Source organism: Phalacrocorax carbo, chromosome 1 (assembly GCF_963921805.1).
Source record: "Phalacrocorax carbo chromosome 1, bPhaCar2.1, whole genome shotgun sequence".
In the NCBI taxonomy this organism is placed as follows: Eukaryota; Metazoa; Chordata; class Aves; order Suliformes; family Phalacrocoracidae; genus Phalacrocorax; species Phalacrocorax carbo.
Window position 1 is genome coordinate 78,200,059 of NC_087513.1, and position 18,494 is coordinate 78,218,552.

An 18,494-nucleotide genomic window follows, 5' to 3' on the forward strand; every position below is an offset into this window, starting at 1 on the left:
ATTGGCCATCTGATCCAGAACCCATGGGGAGAACATGGAACGCTTCTGCATTTTTATGCAAATCCTGCTTGACTGGGGTTACCTACTCATTGTTGTACTGCTATCTGCCCTGGCCTCAAAGAACTAACTTCTGTTCAGAGTGTAAGGATGCTCGGAGGGGTACAAACAGAGAAGCTATTAACAGCCCTCTGCAATCGCAGAGGTTAGACGGGCTGAACACAGCAGTAGTTACAGCCAGAATGAAGGAGGTTCTTACCACATTTCAAAGGGGCTGAGTGGAAAGCAAACGGGAAATACCAGCACCAAGGCACTCTTTAAAAATTACAGAGGAAAAGCAGCTCACTAAATTTGAACTCAAGAGAGCTTGCCCGCAGAAGGAAGCAACTTTTGAGATTTTAGGGCTAAAACATGCCAAACACCACGAAATTCAGGGAGAGACCTCCATAGCTTAGAGAGAGAAGTCCAGGAACATGGGTCTGAAAAACTATAAATCTTCTGGTACGACTGGACGATAGGGTCTCGGTGTTTGTTAGTAACAGAGCCTTCAGCACTGTTTGTGCTAATAGAGCAAGCGATTATTTTAGAAATTATCTTTAAAGACTGCATCTCTGACTGTTACTACAACTACATAGGGGCAAACTAAAATGCACCCAACTCTGGGAAAGGATAACCTTAAACTATTAGGAACCTGGAGGAGAGCAAGTACAGGTGGGATGTTTAGCACAGGTAAAAGGAATGGTTCAGGGTTTTTATTTTTTAAGCAAAAGAGTAGAACTTTTCAACAGGGCTGTCAGATACACAATGCAACAAAAGGCTTAAAGAGAATCTTTTTTGCATTCCTATATTAAAGGGAATATTAAAAACACATGGAGTCACTGATGGGATCTAAACATAAATTGGTTCTTAAACAGCTGAGTGCCAGTTAAATATTTATCAGTGTAGTCCTACTTTTGACAGTAAGTGATAGTTAGGAAATATTTAATTTTAAATTCAAGGCATTAACGCTGGTTTATGCCATCATTATGCAGTGAGACATTTTAAAACAGTGTATCTGAAATCCCAGGAGGGCAGGTAAAATAGGTTTTCCAAATTATTACCTGAAAATCATTCAAAATATTTATACATTTTATAAGGAAGAAAAACATGTGGCAAAGATAGATTGTTTGAAGGTTAAAACTAGGTGACAGAACTGGGGAGTGGGTCTGTGCCTCAAGACTCTTGAGTTTTGGTGATATCGATAAAGATTAACTTAGCTCACCATACCCTAACAATACTATGGCATTGTGAAACCTGGTCTCTCTGTCTCAGAACAAAAGCCCCAAAAGTGAATGAGAGTCTGCTTCGTTAACGGCCCGTGAAGGACTGCTTAGTGTTGCCAAATTTGAGTGAAACCAGGGGAAAGGTAATTCCAGCAGGCGGAGACCAGGACTCAAAGACCACCCACTCAGGAAACCTGCCGACCCAAAAGGTTAAGGAAATAAAGGCCTCAAAAATCATAGTGGCCATGCGTAGTTATTTAATAGTAGGCGAAGAGTTTTAACCATGCATTTACCAGAATAACAATGAATATGTGTTAGATGATTAAATGTGTTAATATCCTGTGTATAAACAACTGTTAGTTTCCACCAAGCGTGTGCTGGTTTGTACCCGCCACCTGCACTTGGGCGTTTATGCAATAAACACCTCGACTCTGTGGGTAAATTGGGCGATGCACACGGGGTAGTGGGCCCAAGTTTTTTGGGCAACATTAGGGTCCCAGATATGATAAACAACAGTGCCTCTTGCCTACGACTAAAGAGTTTTTTCCTGTGTCTTTCATGCCATTTAATTAATTTATATGCTTTAGAAGAGCCAGTTCACTATGAAACTAATTTCTTACCTTGTCTGGTTTTTTTTATATTATTTAGGTCAAGTTGTTTTAGGCTGCAAGGGCAGCACCCCATCTCAGCTGCAGGCTACCACCTAAAGACTAGGTATCACTGTAACTACAGCAGAGGCCGTTACCTCCCCTCCTCCCACCTACCCGCGCCGGAAGGGCGGGTGGGAGGGAGGAGAAAGGAGGCGCCGACCACGTGAGGAAAATTCGAACGGCTGGCGCGAGACCTATACCTCCAGGAAGGAGCATGCGCGGCCCTGTCCGCTGTTGGCAAGATGAGCCCGCATTGGCCTGCGGCAGGCACGTGATTCGCGCCCTAGAGGCCGGCGGCGGGGCCGTCGCCGGCTCCACCCCTTCCTCCCCACGTCCCCGCCGCAGCGCCGGCGCATGCGCGATGAGGCCGGCCCCGGGGAGTTTTTTCCCTTTTTTTAAAACAATTTCTTCCCCGGTGCTCAGGAGAGACGAAATGGCGGCGGCCTGACGGTGGGTGAAGCGGTGGCTGGCTGCGGAGGGAGTAGCGAGGAGGGCCTGGCTGGGGGATGGTGAGCGGGCCGCGGGCCCGGGCAGCCTGTCAGCAGACTCCGCCTCCCGCCCGCCGCAGCCGCAGCCCCGGCCCCGCAGCCCGGCACTGCGGGGGAAGAGCTGCTCTCCCGGCCCCGCCGGCCCCCGCCCGTCGGGGGACGCCCCGTGGGGGTAAGTGCCACCACCCCACTCCCTCACCGCTCTCCCCCTGCCGCCGTTCCCGGCATCGCCCGTCCTGGTGCCTGTTAGGCGGGCGGGGGGGGGGGGCGGACAGGACACGCCGCGGGGGAGGGCTGAGGTCCCCTGGGGTGCTTAGGGCGCACGAGTGGGCGCGACGGCGGCCCGGAGGGAGATCGGCCGCCTTCCCGGCGAGTCGATGCCTTCCCCCGGGGCGCCTGGCCCCGTGCGCCTCCTGCGGCGGGCGGGCGGGGGGCTCCCCTCAGCCCCCTTCCTCCCCGGCCCTGGGAGCGGGCCGGCTGCTGGCAGCGCCTTCCCTCAGGAGGGCGCGTGGAGGCCCAACGGGGGTGAGGGGGAGGGATGGTCCGGCTGCAAGTGCCACCCGCGGGCCTCAGGCAGGCGGAGCGCAAGGCGGAGGGGTGCCGAGCATGGGGGGAGGTCACCCTTGAGCCTCCCGGCTCCGTGGGGCCTGGTTCCCGGGGGGGGGGTGGGGATGGCGTTTTGGCGAGCCGCACCGGGGTAGGGGGGCAGAAATACATCCAGTTATCTTAAAAAACGCGGGGTTATCCTGTCATTGCGTGGGGCGGGAGCGAGGAACTTCAGACGTTACAGGGGACTGCAGGTAGGCCTTTGGAAAGGAAGGAAGCGGGACTTCGTGTGTTAAACCGAAAGAGCCTGCGCCGAAACCGGAGATCATTTCAGGAAAGGAGAAACGCGGGTCAGCTGCCGGGCGGCAGCCTGGCTTCCGCCGCCGCTGCGCGCCCCGGAACGCCGCAGGCGATTCCTGCTCCGTCGCAGGGCTCCGGGCTGAGAAGTGCCTGCGGCGCTCGGCGTGCCTCGCCGCACGCCTCGAGTCTCGCCGGTAGTGACGGGATACCGGTGACTTCTGCCGGCTGGTTTTAGGTTGGGCCCTTCAGTAGTGCAAGTTCTGTAGCCTTGTGGTAGATAGGTGATGCTGTGGAATGCGAATGTTAAAAGTAAGCCTTGTTCTCAAAATGCTACGTTAAATAGGGCAGCTGTAGTTACTAGGTAGATTTTAGTAGCTCAACAAAACATCTATATTGTGGGTTGGTTGTTTGTTTTTAAATAAAAAGAGCTGCTTTTCAAAATACTCCCATCGCAACCTGTTTAGACCATTTGGTACAAAAACCTCTTGAAGGTTGTGAATATCAGATAGAGGTGATTTTGTGTTGCTTCTTGTTTCACAGGTTAGAAGTTCTCTTGTTCCTGTCTTCTTGTATCTTAGATTCTGTTGTCTGCTCCTGTTTTCAGCGTTGTAGAGAAATAACGTAAACGCGGGAAGGTGCAAAGAACCTGAAGCCAAGGCCAGCAGGATTACCTCTCTTCTATTAGTGGAGAAAAAGCTTTCTAGTTGATATCCTGCTTGTCACGCTTCAGTGGCTGGGTTAAGAGTGGTAATTTGATCTTCCGTGGAATTCAGTGGTGTAATTCTAGGTCTTACTGGCCTTTGAGCTCTGGCTGCTGCCAAACAGATGCAATCTTGTCTTCCTCTGGTTGCAAGTGTTCATATACCCTTGTGGGAAACTGGACTGGGGAGCCAATGTGACTTTATAAAAAGGTTTTGGGTTTGGTGGTTTGTTTGTTTTTCTTTTCCTGTGGGTTAAATTTAAATAGTTCTCCAGTCTGTGGAGAATCAAGTAGGGCATGGTGGGACCTCTGCTTTTAGGATGGTGTGGATTAGGGTGGTTTAAAGTGTTTACACAAAACAATCTTTTATTGCTGTACTCCAAAAGATGCTAATAACTTGACCCTATTTGTGAAGTGTGTCAGACCAAAATGCATGGCTTTGACGTGTAATCTCTGTAAGACTGCTGTGCAGCTGGATTTACTGTTATGTTTAAAAATACTTCATCGGCTAAACAAGATGTTCTGTAACAATGTATTGTTATCGTTTTCAGCTCTGAAATTCAACTATTTGTGGAAATCTTTTTTTTAATCTGGTCAGGTCTTAATCAGAAACTTGAGTGTTTTTTGAAGAGTTTTAATTTTTGTACTGGCTTGAGACTTAAATTGCTAAAATACTACACCTTTTCTTTGAAAAGTTTTAATAGTTAGTAAAAAACTTTCTTTCATATAAAATTTGAGTAATGTGATTGCTTACCAAGTCTTTCAGATATAAAATATCATAGCTGGATTAATTCTTTGTTTTCGTACGCAGCTGATAAACTGTACTTTAGTAAAATGGAAATCAGAAGTTAGAACTATTACAGACATTTCTTCTCCAAAGTTGATTTCTTTTACATTGCAGAGATAACTAGCCAAATGATGATTGGCTGCTTAGAGTAATTGCTCTAAAATCCATGATCTGCTTTATATGTCCTTTGGAGGAAAAATAACCTCATTCATTTGTCATAGAATTTTTCAAATTTCTAATTACTATTATTTTACAGATTCTGGTTTGTTTTTTTTTTTAAGAAAGTATTACTTAACTTTACTCTTCCTGCTTATATGGATAACCTGAGGCAAGATGGAGTGGAATATGGAAGGTTTCAACCAGATCTTTTTTTTTTTAAGCCCTTCAGAATAAGAGGTGATCAGGTATATGGGTTATGGGACTGAAAGAAGTTTCTCTAGCCAGCATTGCTACTAAAGAAAACTTATCCCATAATAGAACTGCGTGTTTCGATCATTAGTTAAATTTAAGATTTGTGGCTTATTGCCACAGCTTCAATCTCAAGTGCTGTTGATTGTTGTTGCCACAACAGTTAGAAACGCTTGGTTTTCAACTGTCATTCCAGTTTCACCTACTTCTATATGAACTCTGATTCCCATTATTTGTTCTAAGTAATACAAATGGAAGATCACTGTTGCTTAGAATTTAATTTCTGTGCAATTGATTCTATGCATTTTTGTTTTCCCCACACAGGTGTGGAAAAATGGCAAAGAGAATTGCAGAGAAGGAACTGACTGACAGAAACTGGGATCAGGAGGATGAAGCTGAGGAGGTAAGATATTCATTAGATTCCCCCCACTGGTAGTGGGGTATTTACATGAGCTATTTATCTTGTGGGTGAAACCTACAGTAAAATTGGTTAAAAGTGTATCAGTTAAAGAAAATTTTATAGAAGTTTTTTTCTTTTTAAAATAAAGCTTCCAATATATGCAGACTGTATGGCAAAGCAGCCTTTAACAGTTAAAATTACATCAGGAGCTCAGGGGAAAGGAACTTTACATTTCTAAAGAGAGCCCCAGGCTTGTTAAAATGCATAATGCTTTTGAACTCTTCAAATGTGATGGATATTATATTGAGTTCACAAGAAAAGTGGTTTTGATTTCTTCAGATAATTTTTCTCCATATCTTATGTCTTTTTTCTTTAAAGGTCAGTAATAGTTTATTTCAGAAATATGTTCATTTGCAGTGCTTGGCTGGAGGTCCCTACACAGCCAGAATAATTAAGCAAACAGTCAAATGATACATTTCATCTGACTGTAAAAAGAGATTGTCATGTTTAGTGTCTCATGCTTACTTACGGCTCATGTATTATCTCTGTCAAACCGCGCTAGCTTCTGTGCTACGAAAAGTGTTAAATGTTTAAGCCCATCAAATGTGAGAAAGAAAACTTGACAGTACTCTTCCAGAAGTTTGCATATAAGAAAGCTTAACTTCCTCATTTATTAGAGTAGTAATTAGTCATTAGCTGCCTTTGCTAATATTTGAACTACAGCAGACTGCAGGAGATGGACTTACAGCCTATGTCTCAATACACCTTCTCAAAACTGAAGATGGTTTGTAACAGTGCAATAAAAAAAATTATTTGAATTATTTGTCATAATAAAATTGAGATTGCATAAAGACAAATGTAATGCAGAACAAGGAAGACAGAGTTTTGAAAGTCCAAGTAACTGGTAAGCTAATCACAGTCCTATATTTTTCTGGTGTGTGGTTTTTTTTTTTTATTTATTTCTTATTTGTTAGGGAGAAGTGTTAAGGTTGTGTTCAAAAGCTGATCTCAGCCATCTTTTCAGAATATGGTGGCTTTATGCATTCCAAGAATGTCACTAATGGCTCCATAATTTTTTCTTAAAGGTGGGGACGTTCTCAGTAGCTAGTGAAGAAGTCCTGAAGAACAGAGCTATTAAAAAAGCCAAGCGCCGAAATGTTGGATCAGAGGTAACGTAATTGCTGAGCGTTAGTGTTGCAGTTTGACTCATTTGCAAAATATGACATCCAAGCTGAGGTTTTTATTTATTTGGGCTTGTAACAATACTGTATAAAGCTATCACTTAGAAGGTGTATGCAACTAGTCAGCTCATACGTGCAAATTAATTTTTGCCTACTGTTCCACAGGAAGAATAAGGTTAGAACGAAAAATGGGTAATACTAGTATTGATTGGGGAAGAGAGGTATGTATTTTGGAAGTATAAAAGCAGAGTGTTTCAGGCACAGTATCTTCTACAGATGGGTAAAATAGCATTTGAACTGCTTCAGTTTCATTCTTTGCAGAGATGGAAGCCTGGAAATCAAAAGTTACTAGTTACCCATACCAAGGGCTGGGGGGTGTCTCAGGCAGACACTAAATAAGTAAAAGCCAAAATTTTAGGCTGATCTGAGAATGAAAAAGATGTCTTTTGTTAAGAATGCTGCTGCTTTTTTCTTCCCCCTGAAGAGCTTCAGTGCCACCTACTCTTTGCAGTAGCAGACTGAAAACTGAAAGGAAGTTGGCCTTTGTTTCAGGTTTAGTCCCTGTGAAAGCATTAACCCAGTCCAACCGAACTGTGGTCCTTTCACAAATCCCTGACAGATGCTTTGCCGAATATATCTTTCTATGAAACATTCTTTCCGTGGGGCATGTGCCACGTTAGAAATAGGACAGTAGCTTTAACTATCACTCAAATTGCTTTTGGATTGAATGGGATTAGGCACAACTAGGGGCTGGAGTGTTTTGTCCTGTGCTTTTGATTTTCCTTCTGCTGTCCAAGCAATGTAAATGAGGAAGCTGTGCTATCCCACTTCAGCCTATAGTAGAGAAAGGGGACCAGATGATTGCAGAAGAAATAGTGAGGAAGCTGGGAGTCAGCTGTTAGAGATCAAAGTTGGAAGAAGAGCTAGGATAGGCTGGGCAAAATCTAAAAGCAGAAGAGATGGCAGGACAGCTGAGGCTGCATAAGAAACCTGTGAAATATTTAAAAAAGGTAAACTTGAAATTTATTGGTGTTCCTAAATGGAGCAAGCAGAATGCTCCAAAGAAAAAGACTGCAGTTTAACTTGGGTATCCAGAGAGAGAGGTAGATGGGGTTGATCAAAGAGAGACAGAATAAAAATAGCGACCTAGAAATGGGAAACAGAGGACTGAACTGGAAAAGGTAAAGCACAAAGGGAAACAATAAGAGCCCGTACCCACAAGGCCAGATTCTGGAATAGAACCTACAATTGGTAAAGTATTGCTGTTCCTTCAGTGGCAAAAGCCAGTGAAACTCAGAAGCAATTCTCCCTTCCCTCTGATGGCTTTCCAGAGACCTTGAAAGTCCACTTCCAGCAGTAAGTGCCCATTACCCCAAAAGACATGACATGTAGTAGCTAAAAGTGGCAGTGCCTATTTGCATGTTAATTACACTATGTCTTTTAAAAATATGTAAGAAACCACACCATAAAATAACATAACTTCAGGACTAGGTAATGAAAAGCGTACATATTATGTTATCAAGTACAGTCTATCTTTGCTTCACCTATCAGTCACCTTGGGATATTTTGGGTAAATCACTTAAACATTCCTTAGGTGACTACAACGTATGCCGTTTTGATGAGCGGCTTGAGGTGCCGGCCTCTTAACTGTGGTTGTAAATGCACGAAGTTGCTGAAAATAAGCCTGCAATTATATATTGCTGTGTAATTACTTAAAGAAGACAAGATGCTATGAATGTCTAAATAGGTAGACAAACACATCCGCTGCTCTGAACAACTTTTACGTAGCCACTTCCTAGATCTAGTTTATTTTCATACCAAACATACTGCTACTACTTTTAGATGACTCAGATGTGTCATAAGGAAGCTATTAACTTTGTTTACATAGCTGACTTAGAATAATGCATGAAGTGACACACTGAACCAGGGTAAAGTAAATGGAATATTACGTGGGGATGGGCTTTTTGTGGAGATTTCCGTAACTGATTGTCTTTTATCTTTTTTCCCCCTTCTTTTTTTTTTTTTTTTTTTTTTCCTCAGTCTGAAAGTGGAGGAGCTTTTAAAGGGTTTAAAGGCTTTATATTGCCCACTGGAAAAGGAGGAGGTGGCTTCAGTGGATTTGGTAATGGTGCGGGAATAAAGCCTTTAGAAGGGCTGTCTAATGGAAGCAGCAGTGTCTCTAGCACTCCTTCTTTCAGCAGTTTAAAGACCACCTCTGAAACACAATCAGCATTTGGTAAGTTTTAAATAAGCATACATATCAACAAATTCAGCCATAAAATCTGTAGGTGTATTTTCATAGTGAAAGAACAAATTCAAATAACCCTGTAGTTCTGTTTTAAGGTTTTGAGACTTTATTCCTCTTTGTAAGATTTCTTAAAAAGATTTTAGACTGCTGGAGGGACAAGTTATCAAATGCACTCAGTTTGAAGAGGTGGAAACTAAATTCATATTTGATTTAGTACTGGAGGTAAAAGCTTTATAGGCAGAATAGAAGACATTGGCATAAGACACTCTGAATAGTATAAAATAGCTGATAACATGTTCCAGTTAAATTCAGATAGTAGGGACAATTATTTAATAAAAAAAAAAGCTAATGGAAAATGTCCGTTTAGTATGACTGCTGTTTCTTTGTGTGATTTTTTTGTTTGTTTTATTTTGGGAAGGTCTTTTTTCTGTATTTTTTGCAGTTCTTGGTAAAGATATGCTGCATAGCTAAAGTCTTAACTTCTTTTCCCCTGTACATCTTGTATTGCAAACAGTCATACTAGAATTTTCTCTCTTACATTTTTACCTATATTTTAAGACCCGTGAAATATTTTGGCAAATCTAACTGTAATCTCATGCTTTGGTAGTCCCTGAAGAATATTAGTTCTATCCCTTTGTGTTGGAGATGCAGAAGCGTTAACCATGCCAGTCAGTGTTTTAGTCAGCATGCCACAGAATAGAAATGGCGGAGTTTGAAGTTTATAGTAACTTAGATTTCAGTGAGCTTAACTAAATTAGGAGAAACTTAAATATTTAATGGGGATTTTCTTAATTTGGTTATTAAGCTTTTTATATGGAAACCACTCAAAAATATGCAAAATCATAGGCTAGTGTGGTCAGAGTTTTTTAAAACACAAGTAGCAAGAGACAAATGAGTGTTTTGTTTTAATAACTGTTACAGCTTGGTAAAGCTTGAATTAAGATTTTGGGGGTTTTGGTGAAATACAAAAATTTACTTTTTAATGTTCCTCTGTAGAGATTTTGGGGGGGGGGAATTTTTTTTTCTAATACAACTTTGTGCTCCACCTACTTGAACTAACTTGTCTAAACTTAGTGAGCATAGGTCTGTTTCAGAGCACTGTCTGTTCACTCGTACCACAATATTTGGTACGCGGCCTTGTCATAAAAGACAAGGCACCTAACTGAGCAAGAATGAGTGATTTGATAAAAAACTATATGTTCTCAATATTTCAAGTTTTTATGAGAACTGTGCTTTCGGGAAAAAAACCAAATGTTCTAAACCATGTTTTTCTTCTAATAGGATCCACAGTGTCAAATGGTCCTACTACTACTGCATTTACTGAGAAAAAGGCTGCAAGCCCAAAAGCCAATGGTGGCAGTCAACCGTCCTCATCTGGCTATGCTCAGAGTAAAGTGTGTAGCTCCAGTGTTTACCACAAACAGTTAGCAGCTTTAAACTGTTCTGTGCGTGACTGGATAGTTAAGCATGTAAACACAAACCCACTCTGTGACCTGACGCCCATCTTTAGAGACTATGAGAAGTATTTAGCAAATATTGAACAGCAACATGGAAGCAGTAGTGATAGTGGCTCTGAAAATGAAAGCAACAAGACACCTGGCGCTCAGTCTGTTTCTACATTTGGGAATTCAAAGCTACAGCAAGGATCAACTTTTTTGTTCAGCAACAACAAACCTGAGGATACCTCGGACAAAAAACCTGAAGCTACATCCGAAAAGAAAGACCCCTCATTAGGAGCTACATCAACAGTCTCATTTAATTTTGGCAAGAGTGTCGACAGTTCCGTTTTGGGTTCCCTTGGTTCAGGAACGCTTAGTAGCTTCTCATTTTCTCCTGGGAATTCAGGTTTGTTTGGAAAAGATGCAAACCAGGCTAAGTCTGTCACTGCGGTATCCACCAATGTATTGGAAGCTCAGGCAGAAAGTGGCAATAGCGACGATAAAGGTAAATTCTATTTAAAATGATTATTTTAATGGTATGCTGTGAACATATGTGACTTAAGAGTACATTGAACATAATTGATTTTGAATTTGAAAGTACAAAACTGTAGCACTAATCTGGAAATATCTCAGTCTGCATACTGTTTAAATATATCTGAAAGTATATGATTAACCAAAGCTATGTATTTGTCAGATTTATACTGTCAGTAATAGAATGTAAATCTTTAGCTGAATAGAAGACTTGCAATGACAAATTTTAAAGCAACTGGTACATTCATCTTTGAGCCTGCAGGACATTTCAGTCCTGCTGCTTTTCCTAGTAGGCTTATTCAAGAGATCCCTCAGTAAAATGCATAAGATATGGAACAATTTCATACCACTTTCTTACATACAACTTTCTTAGGCCAAAAAAGCTGCAGCCTACCTGCCAGTTTTAGTTTTTCTCTGCGATTTAGTTAAGCTGGGTGCAGATGGCTGATAGAAATCCTAGCAGTTGAGGGACTGGGAAGGCTTAATCCTGCCACTGTCTCTTGGCTGACATTCCTGCAACTGATTACCCTTCCCCCAAATTAAACTTGGCTGTTGGAAGTATTTATTGCGCTTTAATTGGACCCATTTGTGGAGACTATTCTTTGAAACATTATAACTGTGTTCCCCCTGAGAGAAGGTTTTGACTTAAGTTTGACTGGTTAAGCTTTGCATTTTTTGGTTTTGTTTGTTTGGCGGGGACTGGGTATTGTAATTCCATTTAAATTGAAGAGCATAAAGTTGCTTGAGGGGTGTGGCTGAATGGAAGGAAAATAAGGCTGCTTTTCTGTAGCTGGAGATGCTTCAGAGCCCACAACGGTTGCTAAAATACTTTTAAATCCTTGACAGGCTACACACGTATATGTCAAATATAGCATGCATAAACTAGATCTACTACAATGCCAAAAATACCTTCCAGATTATGTGCTAACAACATGAATATATTAAAACTTTTTTTTTAAAGGAGAAGAGGAGGAAGAAGAGCCACCAAAAGTCGTTGTTAATGAAATAAAAGAGGATGATGCTTTCTACTCAAAGAAGTAAGTGACTTTAAGTAGCAGAGTGAATAGAATTACAACTTTGACAATAAAATTCGTAACTACTGCTATTCTTCACCATTGCAGTGCACAATTAATGTTGGCTATGTTCTTGACTTCCTATTAATAAAGCTTGTTAGAAAGCCATGTAGGATGTGAAGTTCTACTTGTGAGAAAATTAACTACAGCCACAAATGGGTAAAATATTTTCTAAAATTCTTGTGTATCTTGAGCATGGCACTGATAGCTAGTCTGTGTTTTACTTGTGATGAGTTTTTTTACAAATGAAGACAGAAACATCATCTCAGGTTTTATAAGTCTAAATTGTAGGATTTGTACCACAGAAATAAGGTACATCCTTATGAAAAATCAGTCAGGTGCTCAGCTATTTGCGTAGCCTAAAATAAGACTCTTCAGTTGGAAAATGCTGATTGTTGTATGAAGGACTGAACAAGTTGTACTTCTAAGTTCAAAGTGAGACCACCTAGGGGCAGTTTTTCAAAGCATATTCAGTCCAAGTAATTGTATGTCTGCTTCACACTTAGCACAGAATTTGTCCTTCCACAAAAAGTCATTTGCTTTATCTGAGAGAAGGTACATGCTAATTTATGAAGAATGGCATTAAGTTTATTAGAGCTTCATGTAAAAACGTTTTTGAAATTTTACATAAAAGTCCTATTAGAACTTCAGTGTGATACAGCAAGTTCTTAGGGTTTTGTAATTAGTGTTTTTAAACAATAGCTTAGAGTTACTACTCCTTATAGACCCTGAGTATGAGTTGCTGTGCATTTTAATTTTCCCTGAAAGTAATCCTTTTGTCATTTCAATACTGAAAGAAATAATTAATGTCGTCTTTCTGAACTGGAAGTACTATCTGTTAGCACATGAAACAAGGTCAAGAAGAATAAAGATTTATGCTACTCACAGCATGTCAACTCCTGATTATTAAACTATTGGCTTGCTGTGAGTCAGATGTATACATATATGTGCGTGTGCATATTTGGGAGATATCTTAGTATTTAATCTCCACATATCTGCACAAACAAGTTATTTTGTTCTGGGTTTTTTGCACAGGTGCAAACTGTTCTACAAAAAGGATAACGAATTTAAAGAAAAAGGTGTAGGAACATTACACTTAAAACCGGCAGGAAATGAAAAAACTCAGCTCCTAGTCCGAGCAGATACCAATTTAGGTAAGTAAGTTTCTTGTAGTAGTGAGTCTTAATGTGAAATTCCCTGCTAAGCGTTGGGGTTTTTTGGTTACACAGCATAACAGACATGATTAGTGAAAACCTTTCTACTTCTTTTAATAATTTCAAGTATTGAACAAGCAATTGGATGCCTCTAACGAGTATTACAAAATAGTGCACGTGAAGCAGTGCAAGGAAGTAAAAGGATATGGTGTATGTTTGGGTATTCCATCCCTGACTTGTTGAGTGGCTTAAGACCCACAACGAGGTATATGTGTATCAGGGATGATGAACAAAGAGGAACAAGTTTTGTGGTAAGATGCAGGTGAACTGGCACTTGCCAGCAACTCATCCTGAATATGTAAATAGTTGGCTGTGTGGGCAGACAGCCGTGGTACCGGGGGGCAAAGGGGAGCATTAAATGGATCAGGCACCCAGGGTGTTGCTGTATGAGTTGCTCTTAAAATGCATGCTGAAGTCCAGCTGTTCAGCTGTCTTAGCCAGCTTCAGTTGGATTGCAAACAGTAGGTTGACTCTATAGAATTAGAGTGACCGGTAGTGTGATAGTTCCTCAGAACATCTTTTGAGATACAGCTAATCAAAGAGGAAAAACCCCAACTGTTTCTTTACTGTTAGAAGTTAGGGGGACTTGATGTATTGAAGTTTTTAAGGTGCAGTGTTCTGGCTGAAAAGTGTTTACCTGCTCCAACTTTGCAAATCAGTGTTTCAATATTCAGCATTGAGAACCTTTGCTACACTTCAGTACCTGATTTCAACAGTCTCACCTGTGGGGTTACATGCACTTGACAACTTCCATAAGACAGAACAAATATTATGCTTCTAGAAGGCCTGAGGACTAAAGCCATGCTGTGCTGTAGGCTATTGGTAAATCTCCCCTCACTCTGTTTATAATGCACGCTGGTAAGTCTATATGAAGCCTCCGCAGGCTCACTGGGGCACTTTTCAAATAGCTGGTGAGGTCAGGCCTCTTGCATTAGTCACTTCTAAATCATCAACAACTTCTGCTGGAGGCAAGGTTTGCCAGACAAAGGGCAGTTCTTAACAGTAAAACCAAAGGCAGATGTAGGCCAGAGTTGTCAGTGCTTTCAGCATTCCCTTGGGGATGTCAGTGTGTTGAATAGAGCAGAGGAAAACGTGGTTTCTCCAGGTTACCTACTCTTTAACACAAGTTCTTGATTTTCACTCAGCTGATGCTAATTTTCATGATGTTGATGTACATTCCCTCTACCTTCACCTGAGGTGATGTATTAGGAAAACTTTCCTTTTTCTTCAGCTCATACACTAAGACGTTTCAGCTTGGTGTTTCCAAGCATTGGTTTCTAGAAGCTGCTGCAGTCCTAGTGATGCGCACTTTCCTTTTTGCTATCTTCACACAGTGCTATAATCCTTTCCTAAAATCTCACTGTGTTGAAAAACTGAACTGCAAAGGAAGGCGAAGACTGACTTTTCCCTAAATACTACTACCGTGTTCTGAACTATTTACCAGGTTTACAAAACGCGTGCATCTTCCGTGGAAGCAGATTTGAGTTTGTTTGCAACTGTTTTAATAGACCACTAATACCGAAGCTGTTGAACTCACTACGTAATTTAACAAGTTGACGTAGAGCTGTTGTTAGTAACCCGGTGGTAGACCACATCAGATGCGTTGTACGGTTTGAGGATACGAAGTACTTATTCTACCATAGCTTGTCCAATTCTAGATTAACACGTCTGTATGTGTGCTAAAGCTAACTGTTTGCTTCTGCTTACGAACTGTGCTTGATGGTCAGAGTGAGTAACTTGCATAAGCATCAACTAAGGACTGTGACTCGAGTCCTCCTTTGCTGCTTCTCCCTTGTCCCCTTCCCTTTTTCCTGCGTGTCCCTACCATCATTTGATATTCTTCAGACTCCTCCCTTTAAAAAAGGAGGAGACAGTAGTTTCAGAGATTTCCTCATGCCTAATGAGGAAAGAAAGCTGTAAGAACAGTGGCCACGAGCAGATGCTTAGGGAAGAATAAGACAAGTATGTGACATTTGTGACTTGCCTTCCTTCCAAACACCAACTTAAATCCCTGTTTAGAAAGTATACTAACATCCCTATCGCAGTAAAAGCTGAAAATGTCTAATTGTAGTTTTTTTTCTCCTCGTATGCAGGAAACATACTGTTGAATGTTCTAATTCCACCCAAGATGCCGTGTACGAGAACCGGAAAAAACAATGTTCTTATAGTTTGTGTTCCTAATCCACCGATCGATGAGAAGAATCCAGCTGCTCCTGTCACTATGTTAATAAGGGTGAAAACAAGTGAGGATGCAGATGAGTTGCACAAAATCTTACTGGAGAAAAAGGAGGCTTAAATAAGTTGCAGTTAGCGATTTGAGGAATTATTGCCAAACTGCTGCTGCTCTTTTTTTCTTCCATAACTTCACTTGAACACTTAATTCTTTACTCTGATATAAGAACTGTTACAGGAATTCTGGAAAAGTTCTGTGAGGAAAAGCTAAACTAGCTAATAAAAGCTTTAATAGAACACAAGTGTTGGACTGTGCTCCCTCATTTTTCAATACCTAAATGCAGGACCTCTTCTGGATAAAGCACACTGATGTAAATTAAAGCGCATGTTTTTTAACCAAATGGACTGAAATCAGTACAAAAAATACGGTACCGGCGCTTCCTCGCAGACGGCCGTGCAATGCACCAACCTCCTGTTCTGAGAAGGGAGGATGTTGAAGCTGAAACTGTTTCTAGACTCCAGATTTTTAATTTCAATGGGTCCATCATATGCTGGTGAGACTAATTTATCAAACTGGTGGTGACAACAGCGTACCCCCACAACGACTGTACTAGATATTGTACTGTGTTTTAACTCTTGCAGGCTCGTGTGCTTTCAGGACTTGGAGACTGCAGCTCCAGCTATTTAAAAGATTTTGCTTGCGTAGTCTTGTTGGCAGTAGCGTTTCTTAGAGAAGAACTGCCAGTTCTGTTCTTACTGTAGCAACAAGCTAATGATGTGCAATAGTACAAGCAGACAACTGGAAGACTGTTTGGACCACAACCGCAGCTGGCACTCGCTGACTTCTGACAAGTCGGAGGCAAAGGGTTGCACTTCCATTATGGTCCCTCTGAGGGATCCTTCCCTGGTCCCTCGGGCTAAAACTGAAAGAAACCCAGCAGAGGCAGAGTTGTAAATGTTGTACTTGTCCTGCTACTCATACTTTTCTGAAGATATCTCTTCTCACAAACAAGTTTCAGGATTTTTATAGATCTTTATATTGCCTCTGGCCATTACCAAGAATACATGCATAAATGTGTGTGTCAGCAATTAATTTTCTCCATGTGCTAAAACTAGAGCGCTTCACTGCATTACGTGGAGTGAAGCAGTAATTTGCAGCTTTAGGACAAGGTTTCTGTCACAAAAGAAGGGAGCACTGCGTTAATCTATAACTTCGTTTTCAGCTGTGTTAAAATTAACCATGTGGCAATAATTTGTGGAGCAGAGCAGCACAGCATTCTGTTCTCGGCTTCCATCTCAACTTTATCAGAACTTGTTTGGTTATTTAATCCTTTTGGTTTTCAAATCTTGTTTGCTGGAAACTCCTTCCCTAATAATCGTTTTTCTGCTTCATTTCCAGCTCTGGAAACTATCCAAGAGCTAGATGTTAATATTGTCTCAGACTGCTCTCTGATCTGTCTCAGTGACCAGCTCTGGGGGGATGGAAGAAACAGGCCAACCTGTCTCTGGCCAACGCGGCAGAGGGGAAGAAAATCCCATTCTTTAAAAAAGGCAAAAGCATCATGCTGCAATTCGCACAGGGGACCTGGAAATCCACAGCAGTGGCATCCTGTGGGTGGGGAAAAAGTAGCAGCACCATTTGATGAGATGCAGCACATCTTACCTGCTCCCCGCTGCTCTCTGGGAGGGGACAGATGGCTGCCATCGCTCCTCATTCACTGCGCAATTCACGTTACGGCCTTCCCCCCCCCCCCTTAACTAAGGAGGAAAAACTTTATAGGGTCTCCAGCCCTCTTGACCACAGTTCAAAAACAAAGGCCTTTGTTCATATTTCAGCTACACTGAGGTCACAGGAGTTGCATTGTTAACACTCAAGTGTAAAGGAAGCTTGGATATGGTTTCAAATATTATTTGAAATACAAACTGGTGCCTTTTTAAAATCTGGCTCAGTACTTAACCATTAAAGGTAACTTTCCTTAAAATTTTTTTTTTCTTAAGAAAAAAAAGGTAAAGTCTTGTTTTACCTAAATGGGAGTCCAAAAGCTGAAGGCTTGCATGTTAATTGCGTATGAATGAAAAGCAGAACACTGCCTGAAAGCTTTATTACAGGCTCAGGTTTAGTGTCCGAGGGCTCAGTTAATTTTGCATTTGTCCTTTGACTGAAGCGTCTTAAACGCGCCTCCACACAGGGAGGTACAGACGAGAGCGCTGGATGTGGCAAACGGGTTCGTTACACATCCCGCCTCAAGGGTGGCTTTGTACAGATTGTGTCAGTGGTCCTGGGTGTGTGTTGGTTTCCTTCCGAAAGCTCACGGATATGTAACTGTTTCTTCATTGAAATGCGGACCAATTAACCTAAACAAGCGAGAGACAAAGCGAACTTCCACTGTGCCCTTGCAATTCGCCTCCCAGGTGAGGCGGTCTCGGGGTTTTGCACGCACCTATTTGGCCCAATTCTAAAGCTGGCAAATGAATAGTGGCTCTTGCAGCTCTGTCGTGTTTTCAGGGGTGGATGCTCGAGCGTGAGCGCAGAGCGCAAGGAAAAATAAGTAGAATAATAATAATAATAAATTGGGTAGGCGACGTTAAACCGTACAATATCCATGGTAGCAAGTAATGTCTTCTGTTAGCTGTGGGAAAGACATTGAGATGAGACACCTTAATTTAGCAACGTACATGTTTATCGGTAAAGCTCTAGGGGAAGGTATGTAATTGGAGTCTCGTGTTAATTAAAATGTCAAATATATGCTTCTAAACATATGATTTTAAACATTTTACGCGGGGGAAGTTGCCACTAAAAGAACGGGGAATAATTTTACTGCAAATTAGAGATTTTAAATAACATCATTCATAGTGACCCTGCAATTACCGGCCTATGAAGCAGGATAGTCAGTCGTACAATTTTCATGTAGTGTTGAGTTATAAAGCGCAATCCTTCTCCAGTACTGTTGTAGAAAACACATTTTTGATGATCCTTCAGTTTCTAGTTAAGAAATATTAGAATATATCAATAATATAAAAGGCCAGACATGATTACATAGATGCCTAAAATGGGTTAAAAGCAAAAGTTAGTGGAGAGCAGAGAAATCAACATGCTA

The 18,494-nt window shown here is 41.5% G+C and overlaps 1 protein-coding gene across 1 annotated transcript; it reads left to right on the top strand.

Moving 5' to 3' along the window:
• Positions 1–2,235: 2,235 nt before the first annotated feature.
• NUP50 (nucleoporin 50) lies at positions 2,236–15,698 on the top strand. The gene is made up of 8 exons (XM_064461218.1): positions 2,236–2,569; positions 5,463–5,541; positions 6,624–6,707; positions 8,760–8,955; positions 10,249–10,911; positions 11,899–11,974; positions 13,046–13,164; positions 15,318–15,698. Exons 2-8 carry the CDS (start codon positions 5,473–5,475, stop codon positions 15,518–15,520), a joined length of 1,410 nt encoding a protein of 469 aa, XP_064317288.1. The 5' UTR covers positions 2,236–2,569; positions 5,463–5,472; the 3' UTR covers positions 15,521–15,698.
• Positions 15,699–18,494: the final 2,796 nt, after the last annotated feature.

Bases quoted from the DNA above. Each gene is read 5' to 3' on its own strand.
- NUP50 (XM_064461218.1), top strand. From the start codon at position 5,473: ATGGCAAAGAGAATTGCAGAGAAGGAACTGACTGACAGAAACTGGGAT. The intron at 8,956-10,248 runs GTAAGTTTTAAA...TTCTTCTAATAG, and splicing joins TGAAACACAATCAGCATTTG to GATCCACAGTGTCAAATGGT. The intron at 13,165-15,317 runs GTAAGTAAGTTT...CCTCGTATGCAG, and splicing joins CCGAGCAGATACCAATTTAG to GAAACATACTGTTGAATGTT.